Source organism: Bidens hawaiensis, unplaced genomic scaffold (assembly GCF_021521415.1).
Source record: "Bidens hawaiensis isolate Kalapana, Puna unplaced genomic scaffold, B.hawaiensis_p1.1 tig00004839_1, whole genome shotgun sequence".
NCBI lineage: Eukaryota > Viridiplantae > Streptophyta > Magnoliopsida > Asterales > Asteraceae > Bidens > Bidens hawaiensis.
The window spans coordinates 802,161-820,674 of record NW_027491303.1 but is presented as its reverse complement, the minus strand read 5'-3'; the positions used below and the strand labels follow the sequence as shown (position 1 = coordinate 820,674).

General features: G+C 42.4%; 2 protein-coding genes across 2 annotated transcripts; one reads left to right on the top strand and one right to left on the bottom strand.

Annotated features, from left to right (window-relative positions):
- The first annotated feature begins 2,866 nt into the window (after positions 1–2,866).
- On the top strand, positions 2,867–6,663 carry LOC143628225 (uncharacterized). The gene is made up of 6 exons (XM_077097869.1): positions 2,867–4,372; positions 4,743–4,969; positions 5,059–5,767; positions 5,854–6,069; positions 6,147–6,270; positions 6,365–6,663. The coding sequence occupies exons 1-6, from the start codon at positions 2,867–2,869 to the stop codon at positions 6,607–6,609; spliced, it is 3,027 nt and encodes a 1,008-aa protein (XP_076953984.1). The 3' UTR covers positions 6,610–6,663.
- A 2,232-nt stretch (positions 6,664–8,895) lies between these two features.
- Positions 8,896–10,302, bottom strand: LOC143628224 (uncharacterized). The gene is made up of 2 exons (XM_077097868.1): positions 9,712–10,302; positions 8,896–9,396 (listed from the first exon to the last, which is right to left on the bottom strand). The coding sequence occupies exons 1-2, from the start codon at positions 10,300–10,302 to the stop codon at positions 9,040–9,042; spliced, it is 948 nt and encodes a 315-aa protein (XP_076953983.1). The 3' UTR covers positions 8,896–9,039.
- Between the last annotated feature and the right edge of the window lie 8,212 nt (positions 10,303–18,514).

Sequence of the window (18,514 nt, the reverse complement as noted above, 5' to 3'; positions counted from 1 at the left end):
GGTTATCCAAAGCTTCTTCTACCCGAAGCTAAGCTTCGGTTCTTTCGAAAGCTTCCTTCATTGTTTGAGGAATGTTTTCGTGGAACCATCTGACAAGCTTCTTTTCCTTGATGACATTCATGTAGCCCGAACACATTTTTTCAGAAGCACCTCTATAATTGAGGGATTCTTTTTTGTATCTTTGCATGAAAATCCAGAGATCGTCATGCTCCTTTTGCGGAATTTGGTTTAGGACGGCATCATCCTTGGTGCACCTCCTTTGTTGTGTGAAGTTGGTTAAGAAACTTTGGTAAAGGTTGTCAAAGGAAGCTATGCTTCTAGGAAGAAAAGCACTGAACCATAGTCTAGCAGGCCCTATGAGGATTTGTATGAACATATAAACACTCGGCTTTATTCCACCTTTCGACAATAGCTGCTCTGGTGAAGATCTGAAGGTGATCCTTCAAGTCTTCTATGCCATCATAAGTTTTATGTTAGCTGGCGTTTTGATCTTGGTTTGGAACTCGAAGTTCGCTATTTGCTCAGAGAAGCAAGATAAGGTGGCTGGCTTATAAGGCATGGCTCCAAGTGTGTCAAGTCACCGACAGTTGTGGTAACGATGCTTGGAGCCTTAGTGACCACAGGTTGACTCATAGCTGGGAAGCCTTGTGGAGCTTTGCCATTGTAAGAGTACCGGCCACAGTTGGCTGCATTGGAACATCATGAGTGCAGCCATCTAAGGGCAATGTTGTAAAACTCCCGAGTAGACGGCCAAGTACTCCCCAATTACTCCCCGCCTAGATCGAGTACTCCCCGCCTCGGCCGAGTACTTCTTAGGTATTTTCCGACTAATCCCCCACTACTCCCGAGTACTCGCAACTCCTCAGTCGACCGCCTAGGACCGCCTAACGACTTTTACAACATTGTCTAAGGGTATGTCATGTTAGGGAGTATAACACCTAGTATGTAGGACTGAGGCATGGAGCACGTACCTCCTACTAGAGGTGAGGTAACCATGCCTCTTGCCAAAGGCAAGGACATCAAAGCTTCTGCCAAGGAAGTATTTGTTGGAGGAAATACTACGGTCGAACGTTGGAATAATTGTTCCATGGTGTATTCTTGTTCCCGTGGGAGTTATGGGAGAAGCCAATAAGCTTACGCTTTCCCAGGGGGAGTTCATGTTTTTTGTTCAATCACCTAGTTAGTTACTTGGTCCCACAGTGCCTCGCCTGGTAGGGAAGGGTGTACTCATGTTTGGTGGACTTGGCGTTGGGGAGAGCGTGATATCAGGCTCTTCTAAGTAGTCTAGCCTTACTCTTGCCCCTTTGGCTTGTTCCTCTTGAGCATGGTTGTTTATTAATATTATCCGTTTTGGCCGGAACGTACCACCATCGTCTCATGGATTTGCTTTTGATTGCTTAGGTGGAAACTTCTCAGGAGGTCACCTGTGACTGTTGCGCATAATCTTATTTTAGAAGTATTTGTGTCAACTGTGGTAAGAAATATGATAAATTTAGCGCGCTAAATTAATACTCATACGTATTTGGCATTACTATAAGTTTATCTTTATCTTTATGAATGATGATTCTTGTAAATACATATATTGTCTACAGTATTGTGTTCATTTTTTATTTCAACAATAATAACAAACTTAATGAGATTTACTTTTATCATAAAGTTATTTTGAACCTTTTATACTTTATGAATTATTAGCTAACAAACAAATAAATAATAATTGCATAAAGTTGTTTATATGTTTATCAACCTAATTGCATAGAGTTGTGCAAACAAGCATGAAAATAACGGAAGAAGGTAATTTAAAACAAAAACACAAATTAAAAAACAAAACAACATGGGAAAAATGGTTTAAAATATGGAAAAGAAGAGACGAAAAAAAAAAGAAAATAGGTGTAAAAAGGTGAAAAAGAAATGTGCTAAAGAAAGTGTTCAAAAAGAGAAGTAAAACAATAGGGTAAAAAATAGACTAATTTGGTTCTACATGATAAACGACGGTTATCAATAAACCATTAATAGTTGTTAGCGTCTTAGCGACAGTTTCTTATATTTACCTTTTTCTTTATCTTTCTTTTTTTTTTTTTTTTTTACTTTACACTTGATTTCATTTTAGTTTGAAGGCTAATATTCAGTCCATGATACTTATTTTTGGTATGGTACTATGGTATCAATACTTGTATGACAAGAAGTCATAAAAGCCAGCATATGGCACAACATAAGTGCACCCCACCGGATTGAAATATTTTAACAAGTTTTAAGTTTAAGTTTTAGATATTTCTTATAAAACCACCTATTATTAGTATATGCTCTCATTATGTCACGTTTTAAAACTTGATCATACCATCTAATTTAGTCTTTGAATAAAGAAACCAATAGAATAGAATTGTTCTTCTTCGCTAAATAAAAGGCAAGTATCATGGTAGAAATACCAGATTAGAAAAATAACAATACAAACCGTACACGTTGCTGCATTTAGTTTAGGAGTTGTACGTATTCGTCAGACCTTAAACTCAACCCCCTAATCTTTCATCTTATTATCAGAAATAGAGACTATTTATACTAACATCATTAATTTGTTACAGTAAAACTAAATATAAATAACAAACTGTCCTAGTTAATAATCATAACAATTATGAGGATGAGCATGTATAGTACAGGGGGCAGTAATAAAAATTTCACTTGACCATCGTAATTTCTAAAAACAGAAGTGTTGATATGATCTGATGCCAAAATGGATTGAATCAATGCATTAACAACACATCCATTAATCTGCAAACCAGGTTTAATTGTTTGTTTTTGTTCATCTTCATTTCATTTGATTATATTTGTAACACTTTCTTGAATTTTCCATTTGATCACAGGCATTTTAATAATGGCATTGTTTCGAGCCGGATCTCGTCTGGCAAACCTTGCGATTCGAACAACTCTGCAACCGGGCAGACGATATTTCCATGTTACATTTCCCAAATCAAGGCCCGGACCCGTCCCCCGATCGGTCCCACTTTCGCGGTTATCCGATAGCTTCTTAGACGGAACCAGTAGCGTCTACCTTGAAGAGCTTCAACGGGCCTGGGAGGCCGACCCCAACAGTGTTGATGAGTCCTGGGATAATTTCTTTCGGAACTTTGTCAGCCCGGCCGCCTCATCACAGGGGGTATCGGGCCAAACAATTCAAGAAAGCATGAAGCTGCTGTTGCTGGTTCGAGCTTACCAGTTTCACGGTCACATGAAAGCCAAACTCGACCCATTGGATCTCGAACAACGGGAGATTCCCGCTGATCTAGATCCCGGTTTTTACGGGTTCAATGAATCGGATCTCGACCGCGAGTTTTTCCTCGGGGTATGGCGGATGTCGGGTTTTTTATCCGAAAACCGACCCGTGCAGACCCTTAGAGCGATACTAACACGAATTGAACAGGCTTATTGTGGAAGCATTGGTTACGAGTACATGCATATTGCAAACCGGGACCGATGTAACTGGTTGCGTGACAAGATCGAGACCCCCTCGGTTACTGCTTATAGTGGTGACCGACGACAGGTTATTCTGAGCCGGCTCATTTGGAGTACACGGTTTGAGAACTTTTTAGCCACCAAGTGGACCGCAGCTAAGAGGTTCGGGCTCGAAGGCGGAGAGACGTTAATCCCAGGGATGAAAGAGATGTTTGACCGGTCAGCGGATTTGGGTGTTGAAAATATTGTGATCGGGATGTCGCATAGAGGGCGGTTAAACGTGTTAGGTAACGTTGTTAGGAAACCGTTACGACAGATTTTCAGTGAGTTTAGTGGCGGGACGAAGCCGATTGATGAAGCCGGTCTTTATACGGGAACGGGTGATGTTAAGTATCATTTAGGGACATCGTATGACCGGGCTACTCGAAACGGGAAGCATATACATTTATCATTGGTTGCAAACCCGAGCCACTTGGAGGCGGTGGACCCCGTTGTGGTTGGTAAAACCCGAGCAAAACAGTATTATTCTAACGATGTGGACCGAACGAAGAACATGGCGATTTTGATTCATGGTGATGGGAGTTTTGCTGGGCAAGGTGTGGTGTATGAGACATTGCATTTAAGTGGTTTACCAAATTATACAACTGGGGGGACTATCCATATTGTGGTTAATAATCAGGTTGCTTTTACTACCGACCCGAGATCAGGAAGGTCTTCTCAGTATTGTACTGATGTTGCTAAAGCATTGGATGCACCGATTTTTCATGTTAATGGTGATGACGTGGAAGCGGTTGTTCATGCATGTGAGCTTGCGGCAGAGTGGCGCCAAACTTTCCATTCGGATGTTGTCGTTGATATCACTTGTTATAGACGGTTCGGGCATAATGAAATTGATGAACCCTTTTTCACCCAGCCCAAAATGTACCAGGTCCGTGTTCAATTTTGGTTTTTTAGGCGTAGGGGACGGAACCCTGGTAAAATTTCATGAACAAAAAGTATTAACGAATATAAATTATAGGCGATTAGCCCACCCCGGGACATTTTCTTGAGGGTGAAATAAGAAAAGTGGGAAAAAAAATCTTTGCCTAGCACAAGTGTGTAACTAGTTACTTATTTATTAAGTACAGGACACATGGAAAACAAAACATGACAACTATACAAATCTCAAAATACAGAATTAAATTAAAAGTTTTGATCATTTCTGACCCGTTGACCAGCATTGGTTTTCTAGTCAACGTTGACTTTTTGGTCAACATTTCGGTACAGTTTATAAACTTTGTGACTATGGGTTGCTATAGGTTATCAAGAAACATCCTTCTGCGCTCGAAATCTACCAAAAACAGCTTCTTGAATCCGGTCAAGTTGCAAAAGAAGATATCGACCGAATACAAAACAAGGTTTTATCGATCTTAAACGAAGAATTCGTGGCCAGCAAAGATCACGTGACAAAGAAAAGGGACTGGCTTTCAAACTACTGGGCCGGGTTTAAGTCCCCGGAACAACTTTCCCGTATCTGTAACACCGGGTAAGTTCTTTAACTTATGCAACCCGCAGCATTATCATGGTCGGTTCAAACTTTATGAAAGAACACTGATGAATAATGATCTTTTTCAGAGTCAAGCCCGAGATCTTGAAGAATGTCGGGAAGGCGATCACCACTCTTCCAGAAAATTTCAACGCTCACCGAGGGGTTAAAAAGATATTTTCCGACCGTTTGAAAATGATTGAAACCGGAGAGGGTGTTGACTGGGCGGTTGCAGAAATGCTTGCTTTTGCGACACTTCTAGTAGAGGGGAATCACGTGCGGTTAAGTGGTCAGGATGTGGAACGAGGTACTTTCAGTCACAGGCATTCGGTTATCCATGATCAAGTGACCGGGGAGCGATACTGTCCATTGGATCATGTGATGAGGAATCAGAATCAAGAAATGTTTACTGTTAGCAACAGTTCTCTTTCAGAGTTTGGTGTTTTGGGTTTTGAATTGGGCTATTCAATGGAGAATCCAAACTCACTTGTGTTATGGGAGGCCCAGTTTGGTGACTTTTCGAACGGGGCCCAGGTGATTTTCGACCAGTTTTTGAGCAGTGGTGAGGCCAAGTGGCTAAGACAGACTGGGTTGGTTGTGTTGTTGCCTCATGGTTATGACGGTCAGGGCCCTGAACACTCGAGTGCACGCCTCGAAAGGTTCCTTCAAATGAGTGATGATAACCCGTGTGTTATCCCCGAGATGGAACCGACACTTCGAACACAGATCCAGACTTGTAATTGGCAAGTTGTAAATGTTACAACGCCCGCGAACTATTTCCATGTCCTGCGTCGACAGGTAATCTTAATTTTTAAATCTCGTTAAATAATCAGGCTGAATATGGCAACCCAAACCTGATTATTTTTGTGTCATGTTTTTTCCAGCTGCATAGAGAATTCCGAAAACCGCTCATTGTGATGTCACCTAAAAATTTGCTTCGCCACAAAGAGTGCAAGTCGAATCTATCAGAGTTTGATGATGAAAAAGGTCACCCGGGTTATGATAAACAAGGGACCAAGTTTAAACGTCTTATCAAGGATCAAAATAGTCACTCAGATCTCGAGGAGAGCATTAGACGTTTAGTTCTTTGCTCAGGAAAGGTTCGTTAAACCATTTAATACACTGGAAATGACCCGTTTTGACCTGTTGTCGACCCCTTAACTGGCACGTTTTGTAGGTTTATTATGAACTTGATGAGCAAAGGAGGTCGGTAGATGGTAAAGATTTTGCAATTTGTCGGGTGGAACAGCTTTGCCCGTTCCCGTACGACCTGATCCAACGTGAACTAAAACGTTACCCGAGTAAGTATTCTTATTGTCACGTGTAGTAAGTTCTTTAAAGTTTTGACAATAACTAATGCTTATATATATCGTATGTGCGTGTGATGATGTTCAGATGCAGAGATTGTTTGGTGTCAAGAGGAGCCAATGAACATGGGGGCGTTTGCATATATTGCTCCCCGCCTTGCTACGGCTATGAAGGCTGTGGAACGAGGTAGCATACAAGATATTAAATATGTGGGCAGGGGTCCGTCTGCAGCTACTGCAACCGGGTTCTATGGAGTTCATGTCAAGGAACACTCTGAGTTGGTTCAGAAAGCTATGCAGCCTGAGCCCATCAGCACCCCCTCACCTGTTTGACCCGATTCACAGCTACAGATCATAGCCAAAGTAAATAAAGGTACATCATTGACGAGCCAACATGGACCAAGAGTTGTATGTTGCAGTGTAGTTTCATTTATGTCGTTTCAAGCAACGTCATAAGTGAAATAAGAAAAGTGATTTTGCCGGGTTGTCTTGTAGTCACGAAAATAATTATGAGTAGTGAGATTAACTAAAATGTGGGTTCCAGAACTAAGAAGTTGTCCGAGTTATGTGCATTCAACTGTTCTATTTCAGTGCATGCGCGACATGTACTCACGTATTATATGTGTTCTTCCCATACTTTTCAACAATTAGTTTTCCTATTTAACAGATGACAAGTTTAACACCAAAATGACTTGTTATGACCAAATGTGGCCTTGTGTAAACTAAACGACCACCCACCCAGCTAACTCGTGAAAGCACATTAAACCCTAAAAGCGAAGTAGTCATCATAAGCATGTCTCAAAACACCAAAACAATCTGTCATAGCGAAATGTGACTTTGTACAGCCAAAGCCAATTCACTAACGACCCAACAGTGTACTATTCATCATTAGTATGACTCAAACAACAAAATGACTTGCCATGGCCTATTACGCTAACTCAAGGCAAGGCCTATTACGAACCAAAGAATCTGTATCCATAAATCATGTCTTAGTGTGTTATAGGATTTGCTTGCATAGTCCATGGGTCACCTTGTTTAATTTTTGTTTTAATAGTCTGCTTGTTTTAGCAAAAACAAACATTTTTATGTTGATTGTTCCGTAATGTAGAGTTAAACACTCAAAATCATAATTTGCTTCTTTACTATTTATTTCTTGTGTATTCTTAGCACATCCTCTTTAAATGTGATGATTTTCACTAGGAAGTATGTGAAAACCAGGACCAACGCAAGGAGAGCGACTAACAGTTCAACTAAACTAGGAGTACAAAACTCTAGTCTAGTTCAACACAGTTTAGGACCAAAGCAACTGTTTAACACGATAAAAACTGTAGCTATTCTAACATCCATATATATTGTGTTGTGTATTCTATATGGATGAACCATATGTATGATGCAAAATCATAGTAATCAAAAGCACTCGCTTTGGCCGCCTAGGCACTAATTTCAGATGAAGCGCGATACCACCGACTTGCAGCAGTTAAGGCGCAATTATACAATACGGTTTTGTTTTTTATTTTTTTTCTTTTGATTTATCACTTAACCAGTTTAAACCATTTTGCCTAAACATCAAAGGATTAACAAATTTAATGCCAATCTATCTCAATATAGTGAATTAATGATTGATCGATAATTAACTCTACATAACATAGGCTACCAGATGAGTCGAGGTTAGCAACAATAAAGTTAAGCATTTTATTTATTGATTTTTTAAATGATGTGTACGATGATGTTCTTAGTTCTGTTAATAAAAAGCATGCAATTGTAACAGTGATCGATACTCATGTTTTTTAAACTTTAGTTAATTGAAGATGCATGCTTTTTATTAACAATGATGAATTCTTCTAAAAATAATGAAGATGCTTGTGTTTTTTATACTAAAAAATTATTTAGTTTGTTGTTGAAAAAACTGTCTATTGTTTTAATTGAAGATGCTTAGTTTATTATTTTTTAAATAAACAATTGATTTGATGATAGGCTATTTATTACTTTACGAAATTTTTGTTTTCAACTTTCAAGTATGAATATTTTGGAATTTGAGATTACTTTGGTACTTTATGATTTTGTTTTCAACTTGCGCCTAGGCCCTCAGAGAGGCCTTTGCGCCTAGGCCCTCAGAGAGGCCTTTGTGCCTAACGCATGTGATAACTATGTGTAAAATGAGACGTTTGATTTTCATATTTTTAGCATGTCTTCATCAGCTTGTACGCTGGCCTGCTAGCATACGCTGATATGCACAAGCTATATTTTATATCTCATCTTAGACTTTGGCATAAGGGCTGTAGTCAACATAGAGAGCATAGCTCCTTTATGTATAATAGACATGTATTCGCCTTGAGAGCCGCAACAAAACCATAACTTTTCAATAAAAGGGTCATAATATAACTTTTTAAATTCACTACAACTACTCTGTAAAAGCAAAAATTCAAGTTTAAACAGCTTTTGAATTATAGAAGTCAAACTTGGTCCAAACAGAATAAAACCTAAAGCATACATGCTGCAATTGCTAAAGAAGCTCAAAAGACTCAAAACATAAAGGCTAAAGTCAAGAACTCAAGAAGGATGAAACTGAAATTCTATTTATATGTATGCATATGTGCTGCAATCTATCAATTTCTCTAAAAACGAATACAACAATCGGGACTCTACACCTAGAATTAAACTGTCAAACTCAACAACGGCACAATAAATCAAAATTATCACTAGAATTTTTCATCTTTTGAAGCACAAAACGTGTAAAAATAACTGTAATTTTACAACTAACCTTTACTTAGTGCAATGAGCATCAGTACCTTGCTGCACACAGTGAGTATATCCAAGGCCACCAAGAAACTCCCTAATCTCTTTTGAACTACTGTTGCTAGCTTGCAAGAGTCTTTCATCTTCCTCATAGATCACGTAAGGAGCTTCACCTTTCTTTCTTGACAGCAACTTTTTCGCCCCTTTTAATACATGATACTCCCAACCCTGAACATCAATTTTCAAAAGCAACACAGGTTCATTCTCGGGGATCACGTGATCCAGTGGAACCGATCTTACTTGGAGCTCAACTTCTTCATTTGATTTAAAAGCCATCTTTGCACCAGTGGCTGAAACTGCACTGTTGTCTAGCCGTCCAACCAACTGCCATAACAAACAAACGTACCACGTGAATATGTGATGTTATGTCACTTAAATGTTTTCGGGTCAAACGCCACAGTACCACCATGAATACTTAAGTACTTAGACTAATATTAAATCCTTTTTTGGCAGGGTTATTTCAAGGCTGAATCTCGGTGGATCATGGCAACAAAGCCGCTATGTCAGTTACAATATTATGTCACGTATTTAAAATTAAAAATGTCATCTATAGCAAGGTTATTTTAACTGAATCACAACAACAAGGCCACTCTACCACTTAAATTACTTAAAATCCCAAAGTTGGTCTAAAGAGCATACCTTATGAAACGTGATGTTGCCGACTTGATCAGAAGTCGCCGCTTCAAAAACATGAACCAAATCCCCAACCCGATTAAAATAAATCCCATTACAAATACTCTGCAAATTCTCCAACACCGGCTCGAACGAAAAAACCCGAAACCCCATGACGGCAGCCGCAAACGTGGCCATGCCCACATTGGCCCCAACATCGACAAAAGCCCCGGTTTTCCCCTGGCTCCTCATCCTCCCCAGAATGTCCTGAACAGTAACGGATATATCGGGCCGCCGAAACAGCTTCCCCTTGAGCATCCGCACAATGTTCTTGTGGGGCTTATCGGGTAGGGTTCCGAAATCAGAGAGGGAGTAGAGGAATGGGTGGCTGACGCCTTCGACGAGGTTGGCGATGATGGGGTGGGATTGGGGTGATTTGTAGCAGTCGAATGGTGGGATGTGAAAGAGGGTTTTGGTATTGAGAGTGGGGTTAGGGTTTGAAGGGGTGGAGCAGAGGTAGAAGAAGGTGAGGAGGATGAAGAAGAAGAAGAAGAGGAAGAGGGTTTTAGGGGCGGTGAGTTTGCTGTTGGATTTGTATTTCCTCCAACCATTTGCCATTTTGGGGATTTGATTGAATTCAAGAAGATGAAGATGAAGATGAAGATGAAGATGAAGATGAATTGAGTTGAGGGTGAGAGTGAAGAGATCTGAGATGTCCTGATGCCCACACAAACATCATTCTTTCATTACAGAATGTAACAGTTAAATTTTCAATTTTGGTATTGTTTTTTAAATTCATTGCAAGTGGATTTTTAAAAACATGTCATTTTAGTATTTATTCCTAGTCACCGTCTATTTTGTTCGTTAAGTCAGAGGTAAAGTTATCAAAAGTATGAACCTGAAACGTCAAGTATTCAATTGACAAAAAATTAAAAAATATACTGAAGTTGCGTTGTTGGCCAAAACTCATGTATGATAATGACATTTAACTCCAAGTTTAAAAAATAAGAAATTAAAAAAAATACAAAATGATCGGTTTACCCCTTACGTAACAACCAAAATAGACGGGGTTAGAAAAAAAAATTCTAAAAAAGGCATGTTTTTGAAACATGAAGTATCCAGCTGCGATGAATTCAAAAACGATACTAAAGTTGCGTAATTAAGCAAACCACAGGTATGAAAATGGCACTTAACTCATCTTTTTAATAGCACTTGAAACAATCCCTACTACTGAGTAACACTTTCTAAGACAGAAGGTCAACCATCTATATTGATTTTGACACTCCAATATATACTCACCCAGGATTACCATTTGCAATATATATTGTGAATAGTGGTTAAGTAGCAGGGGTCATCTTTGTTTAAAAAGGCATAGAGGAAAACGCATCAGGGCTAAAAATATTGTCTATATAGTTATGAAAGGTGAAGAGGTATGTACCCGCCTCAACACCGAGCGAGGCGGGTCAACCCACAAGATATGAACAAGAGGCTTGAAATCAAGACATTATGAAGGCACAAAGCCAAAACCTACGCGCATGGCGCATATCACATATGCTCACGCATATCACATATGCTCATGCATCACATGCTCAGGCATCATATGCTCAGGCACCACAGATGCTCATGCATCACATGCTCAGGCATCATATGCTCAGGCATCACATATGCTCACGCATCACATATGCGCGTGGCGCATCCGCGCGTGGCGCATATCACATGCTCGTGCATATCACATCTGCGCATGAAACATCTGCGCGTGAGAATAAAGAGAAGACCTCGCGCATCCTCAGGATAGGCGTGTATCACACATGCACATAATCAACCTCGTCCTTATCCAAATCAGGATTAGGGCAACCTTGATTGTGCACGTCAGACAACCTTCCAGAAGGTATCTTTTTAAGGAATAAGAATATGCTGATGTTGACAGCTGCCAATGAAAGGTGGACAACTCAGCAAAACCTATGTGCTACCACGTGATTATAACCAATGAAAAAGCACCAGGTGTCCCAAAGGACACGTGGCGCAAAGCAATTGGAGGAGGCCAGCAAGGCCCTAATTAGGTCTGAGCCCAATCATGGGAAACCCTAGCACTATAAATATCACATCAACTCCACAAGGAGAGGAGACACTCAAACAGACAATTACAGAGTATTCAGCTATTAAGCAATACACTCCAAATTCCTTACTCTCACATATTATTATCTTCTCCCACAAATACTTATTCTCACACCGGAGGGTTACCCCAAAGAGGACCCCTCTGTCCCTTTCTGAGGGGTAAGTTTACGGTGCTGTTCATTTTGTAGGTGGAAGAACCCAGATCCATCAGATCCAAGAGAAACCATCGGTGAAATAGCATAATCACACCCGAGGAAAGTAGATCGTCTACCAGTGAGTCGATCCACGTTTCTTCATTGGCGCCATCCACTGTTACAACGGCAACAAGATCTCATCAGATCTCTATAAAAAACAAATTTTCACCATGGTTTCTGGCGTTCGTAACGTTGATCAAGTTCTGGAGGATATTGAACGTGAGGATGTTAATGAGGGACAACAGTTTCTGAGGGTGCCGCGTGATTCTACGCGCGCCACCAGTAATCGTCCCTTCATCACAACTCCTCATGGCCAGACTGAAACTCCTCCAGACGATCTCACGTTACAAAATCTTGCCGGCGCGAAACAAAAAGGACCAATGGGTCCAGAAGATGAAACCAATGACCCCAAAGAATGGCTCATAAACGAGCAAAGACGTCTAATGGACAAGTACAATGAGATGGTCAAACACAAAAAGGCAGCCGACTTAACACAAAGGCTAGCGTTTGACAAGCAAAACGTTCATGGAACAAAAAGGGCGCGCGCGCCGGAAGATGGTCATTCGGTTCACACTGCACACACTGAGTTTAGTGATGAAGAAGTGCACAGCATGAGGAAGACGCGAGATACTCATGCAGGAGGCTCACAGCTCCGCGCGCACGTGAACATGGCGCCTGGAGCCAGAGCCGATCCGGATCTGCACGCGCCATACAGCCCACCAGTAAGAGGGCAAGTGGACGTAACCACACCATACAGGCCAGCCATCTTGGTGAAACATTCAAAGTTCACTGAGCGCATCGCGAAGGCCCCCGTTCAGCACAAAACCAAGATGCCAAGTGGTTTGGGCAAATATGACGGCACAACAGATCCAGACGATTTCTTACAAGGGTTTTACAACACTGGAAACCTAGAAAGCTGGACGATGCCAACATGGTGTCACATGTTTGCCCGCTGCCTCACGGGCGCGGCGCGTGTCTGGTTCGAGAGCTTGCCGACTGGGCAAATCGATGGGTTCGAGGAACTATTGGAAAAGTTCCAAGCCCACTTCGTACAGCAGCGCAGACACACGCGCGACCCTGATGACATCATGCACTGCGTGCGCAAGAATGATGAAACGATTGAAGACTACATAACTCGTTTCAATCAGGAGTCTCTGGCAATCGGAGGTATCACTGAGCAACTCTTGCGCGTGGCCTTTATTCAAGGCGCGCGCAGTGATCAACTCCGCCGAGCTCTCGTAAGCAGAGATGGCATGCCAACCAATTGGGCCAAACTAATGGAAGCATCGCGAGTCTTCGCGAGAAATGAAAAACAAATTGCCCAAGATAGGGCAAGAGAAAGAGCGCATCAAGCTGAGTCACCGCGCAGCAACGAAAAAAGGGGCAAACAGAACTCTGTATGGTCCAAGTTGCAACCAACCAGTTTTTCTTCCGCAGAAAAGCAGGCGCAACCAAGCTCACCCCAGCCCCAAAAAGACGTTCGTAATCGCGGGGAGGGTGACAAGAGGGAAGGCGGCAGAGATCCTAACAGACCTCTGCCAAGAATATGGACTCCCCTCACTAAAACGCCTTCACAGGTGTTAAGCACTGAGAATGTCCAATTCAAAAGCCCCAAGCCACTACACTACAAGGGACCATCAGACAGTGGCAAGTACTGTGAGTTTCACAAGTCCACAGGGCACAACACTGATGCATGCCACCACTTAAAGGATGCAATTGAAAAAGATGTGAAATCAGGCAAGCTGGCTCACCTGGTAAAAAACTCAAGACCAGAAAATGAACAATCAGGAGTCTCAGCCAGCAAAAAGTACAAAAGAATCTGTGTAGCCGAGGGAGGAAGGCAAGGGCAAATATCAAGAAAGAGAAGCGCGCAAATCCAAGGAGATTGGCGCGAGCAACAAGTCATCTTCCCAAGAATCAGGGGAGGCCCTTCCATCAGCAGTCCTCTTGTCATCACTACACACATTGCTCATTATGAAGTGTCAAAAGTCCTGGTGGACACTGGCAGCGAATCAGACATCATGTATGAGCAATGTTTCAGGAAACTGGATCCGGCAGACCAAGCAAGGCTTGAGATTGTGAATGCACCGATCTCTGGTGTCTCGAATGAAATCATTCATCCCCTAGGTCAAATACAATTTGAACTAACCATGGGGGATGAAAAACACAAGCGAGCCGAAGTTGTCAACTTATTGGTCTTGCCCACCACTTCATGCCACAATATGATCTTGGGTAGGGAAACGATTGCCCAATTCAACGCCATACCGTCGCCAGCGCACGGCGCATTGGGGTTCCCAACACCAACAGGTGTAACTTTTGTATACCGAGATCATTTGTGCGCAGTGACAAGTACTCCGCGGGAAGGGAGGATGAAACTTCCAATGGCAGACAACGCGCCAGAGGAATGGATTCTCAACCCAAAATTCCCAGAGCAGACAATCACAATTGGCGCTACGATATCAGACGACACGAGGTTGAGAATGAAAAGATTGCTCACAGCATATATGTCGGTCTTCGCGTGGCAACACTCTGATATGACTGGGGTTCCGCTAGACCTGGCGCAACATTCTCTCAACACCTTCAAGTCTGTAGAGCCAATTGCTCAAAAGAAGAGAGTCATGGGGGATGAGAAGGCGAGGGCCATGAATGAACAGGTTGAGGATCTATTGCGCGCAAACATCATCCGCCCGATACGATACCAGACATGGGTAGCCAATCCTGTGATGGTAAAGAAAAGTAACAGGTCGTGGAGGATGTGCATTGACTTCAAGGACCTCAACAAAGCGTGCCCAAAGGATTGTTACCCCCTCCCAAACATCGACGCAAAGGTGGACTCCGTGGCGCCATTCAAGCTCAAATGTTTCCTGGATGCCTACAAGGGCTATCACCAGATTCAAATGGCACCACAAGACGAGGACAAGACCGCCTTCAGAACCGACAAGGGTGTTTTTTGTTACACAAAAATGCCCTTTGGTTTGAAGAATGCGGGAGCCACCTACCAAAGACTTATGGATGCTGTTTTCAGCGAGCAAATTGGAAGAAACCTAGAAGTCTATGTGGATGATTTGGTGATCAAAAGCAGGGAGGAAAAACAAATGCTCAAAGACATCGAAGAAACCCTTGGGCGCCTAAAGGAATTTAACATGAAGCTCAATCCGAGCAAATGCACTTTCGGCGTACAAGAGGGAAAGTTTCTAGGTGTAATGGTCACCAAAGATGGTTTCAAGGTGAACCCTGAGAAGGTGGAGGCCATCCTTGACATGCCCTCACCATCCACCATGAAAGAAGTCCAGAAGCTGAATGGTAGATTGGTTTCAATCAACAGGTTCCTAGCGAACCATGCAAGCAAATCTACCCCATTTGTCAACACATTGAGGAATTGCTTAAAGAAAAGCCAATTCAAATGGACTCCTGAGGCCGAGCAAGCTTTCAGTGAGATAAAAGAATGTTTGATAAATCTGCCCGCGCTCACAGCTCCACTTCCTAGTGAAATTTTAACATTGTACCTATCAGCAGGAGAGCGCGCCATCGGCGCAGTTTTGTTGGTGGATCGCAAGGGAATCCAAACGCCAATATACTATGTGAGTCGGGTGCTGACAGATCCTGAGACGCGCTACTCCATCATGGAAAAGTTAGTTTTGTCACTAACACACGCGTCGCGCAAGCTTCATAGATATTTCAATGGTCATCCCATTGAAGTTCTGACTGGTTACAACATCCAGCAAGTCTTGCGGCGCCCCGCGCTCTCGGGAAGGCTGACAAAGTGGGCGCTGGAATTAGGTGAGCACACGATCGCCTATAAGCCCCGTCCAGCAATAAAGGGACAAGTCTTGGCTGATTTCATTGCAGAAGTCCCCGAAGAAAAAATTGAGGAGGCTCAGCGCGAGGTAGACCCTCCGCGAGCCAATGATGAAGAAAATGTGTGGAGATTATTCACCGACGGAGCTTCAAACAACGAAGGATCCGGCGCAGGCCTCAAGCTGGTGGATCCAGAGAATCATGAATATACTTACGCCATCAGGTTGGACTTCAAGAGCACCAACAATGAAGCTGAGTATGAAGCCTTGCTGGCTGGCCTGCGCATCGCGCAGAAATTCGGAGTTAAAAAGCTAGAGGCCCATGTTGATTCATACTTGGTAGCAGCACAGGTCAATGGCCTTTATGATGCCAAGGAGAACACCATGCCTCTGTATCTAGAGCAGGCGAAAAAGCTCATCGAGCAATTTGACTCCTTCAGAATCATTCATATCCCGCGCAGCGAAAACAAATCTGCTGACGCGCTGAGCAAGATGGCATCAACCAGCTTCGATCACTTTGGCAAAGATGTCAGGGTGGAAGTATTGAGCAACCCGTCGGTGGGAGCGAAGTCTGTCCTTGTAACTCATACAACCCCTTCATCATGGATAACTCCAGTAATGGAATTCTTGAAGGAGGGAAAAGTACCGGACGATCGCGCACAGGCGAGGAAGATAAGACACAAGTCGCAGAACTATGAACTGCTTGATGGTACATTATATCGACGCTCTTATCTTGGACCGCTCATGAAATGCCTAGATGCTGAGGAAGCAAGCTATGTGATCAGAGAGATACACGAAGGAATCTGTGGAATACATGCTGGCCCGCGCATGGTGGTTGCCAAGGCAATGAGCGCAGGTTACTATTGGCCAGGCATGTATTTGGACGCTTTAAAAGAGATCCAAATATGCAAAGCATGTCAGAGCTATGCGCCAAACACCATGCGGCCAAAGAACAACTTGATTCCGGTGACCTCCGCATGGCCTTTCCACAAATGGGCAATCGATATTGTGGGTCCCCTACCGCAAGCGCAAGGGCGAGTAAAATTTTTGGTAGTGGCAGTAGACTATTTTACAAAATGGGTTGAAGCCAAGCCACTAGCAAAAATCACAGCCGAAGCGATGAAGCAGTTTATTTGGAGCCACATCATATGCCGTTTTGGCTTGCCCATGGAAATTGTGAGCGATAATGGCAAACAATTCACTGACAGGAAGATATCAAACTGGCTCAAGGAATTGCGCATCAACCAAATCTTCACTTCGGTATACCACCCTCAGGGGAATGGCCAAGTGGAGCGCGCGAATCAAAGCTTGTTAAATGGGCTGAAGAAAAGGTTGGAGGGAGAATCCCATTCTTGGGTCGAAGAGCTACCTAATGTCCTGTGGGCACACAGGACATTAAGCAAAACCAGCAATGGCGAATCCCCGTTCAGCCTAACCTATGGAACGGAGGCAATGATTCCAGCATAAATTGGATGCCCATCCCATAGAGTGCTCATGATGAGCAAGATTGATAACGAGCGCGAGAGAAGGTTGGATCTCAACTTACTTGAAGGGCGCAGAGAGGCGGCTATCATCAGTGAAGCCAAATACAAGAAAAAACTGGAAAAATATTACAACCAGCGTGTGAAAGAATGCCACTTCAAGAAAAATGATTTTGTCCTTCGAAACAATGAAGCTAGCCGCGCGATACCCCCGGGAAAAATGTCCCCCAATTGGGAGGGACCTTATCAAGTCTCGGAAGAATTGGGAAAAGGCGCATACGCTTTAAAAGATTTGAATGGAAAGAAGATCCCGCGCGCATGGAACGCGGCACAGCTTAGAAAATGTTTCATGTAAAAAATGTCAAGTTTGTAATCAAGGCTTTTTAAGCCATTATGAATAATGATACGCGCTATCTTCTCTTAATGTGGATTCTATTACCTTTTGCATACATGTTTCACACTTCCCTTTATTAATTTTGAGCAATATGACAACATTGTATTGACATCAAAACGAAATAAAACGAAGTAAAACATACATGCGCGAGCTTCAAGCTCAAACGCGTTAACGAGTCTTAACTCTAAAACGTCAGGGCCTTAGCCCAATAATGTGAGCCTTAGCTCAAATCGCTCACAACATCCATCCTACATACTGCGCAGCCTGACCATAAAAATACCTAAACACAACTAACGCAAAACAAATGCCAAAACATAGTTGTTAAGGTCTCAGGTCGAGGTCGCACATGCAATTGTAATGGATATCTGAGCAACACATATTGATACGTAAAGGCTAAAAAACTCATAATTCCATATAATAAATGCGCGATAACGTCGCGCAAAAGAGGAATAATGAAAACGCCTAGGCACGTGTCAACATAATCAAGATATGGCAAAATCACTTACAATATGACAAGGATTAAGTATAATAATTTCCTTACAACCTTGTTCTTATTTCAACGTGCAAGCATATCTTATATTCAACAAGCAAACATCCAATATAAAGAGATGCGAAGAAGGGAAAAACAAAATTTCATTCCAAGGCATTGAAATTTACAAGTTTACAAGATGATAAGATACAAACTACAAATAAAAATAAAAAACATGAAGGGCTTCTCAAGTCTCCACGTCGACGTCAGCCTCTTCATAGTCATCATCATCGCCCTCAGCACCTGGCGCAGCCCGCTCCTCGTCATCTCCAAACTGACCATAGTCAAGTTCTTCGTCTTGAATGGATTCTTCTATCACA

Excerpts from the sequence above, each read along its gene's own strand:
- LOC143628225 (XM_077097869.1), top strand. The coding sequence starts at position 2,867 with ATGGCATTGTTTCGAGCCGGATCTCGTCTGGCAAACCTTGCGATTCGA. Across the intron at positions 4,970-5,058 it reads TCCCGTATCTGTAACACCGG|AGTCAAGCCCGAGATCTTGA; the intron begins GTAAGTTCTTTA and ends GATCTTTTTCAG. Across the intron at positions 6,271-6,364 it reads TGAACTAAAACGTTACCCGA|ATGCAGAGATTGTTTGGTGT; the intron begins GTAAGTATTCTT and ends GATGATGTTCAG.
- LOC143628224 (XM_077097868.1), bottom strand. The coding sequence starts at position 10,302 with ATGGCAAATGGTTGGAGGAAATACAAATCCAACAGCAAACTCACCGCC. Across the intron at positions 9,397-9,711 it reads GCAACATCACGTTTCATAAG|TTGGTTGGACGGCTAGACAA; the intron begins GTATGCTCTTTA and ends TTGTTATGGCAG.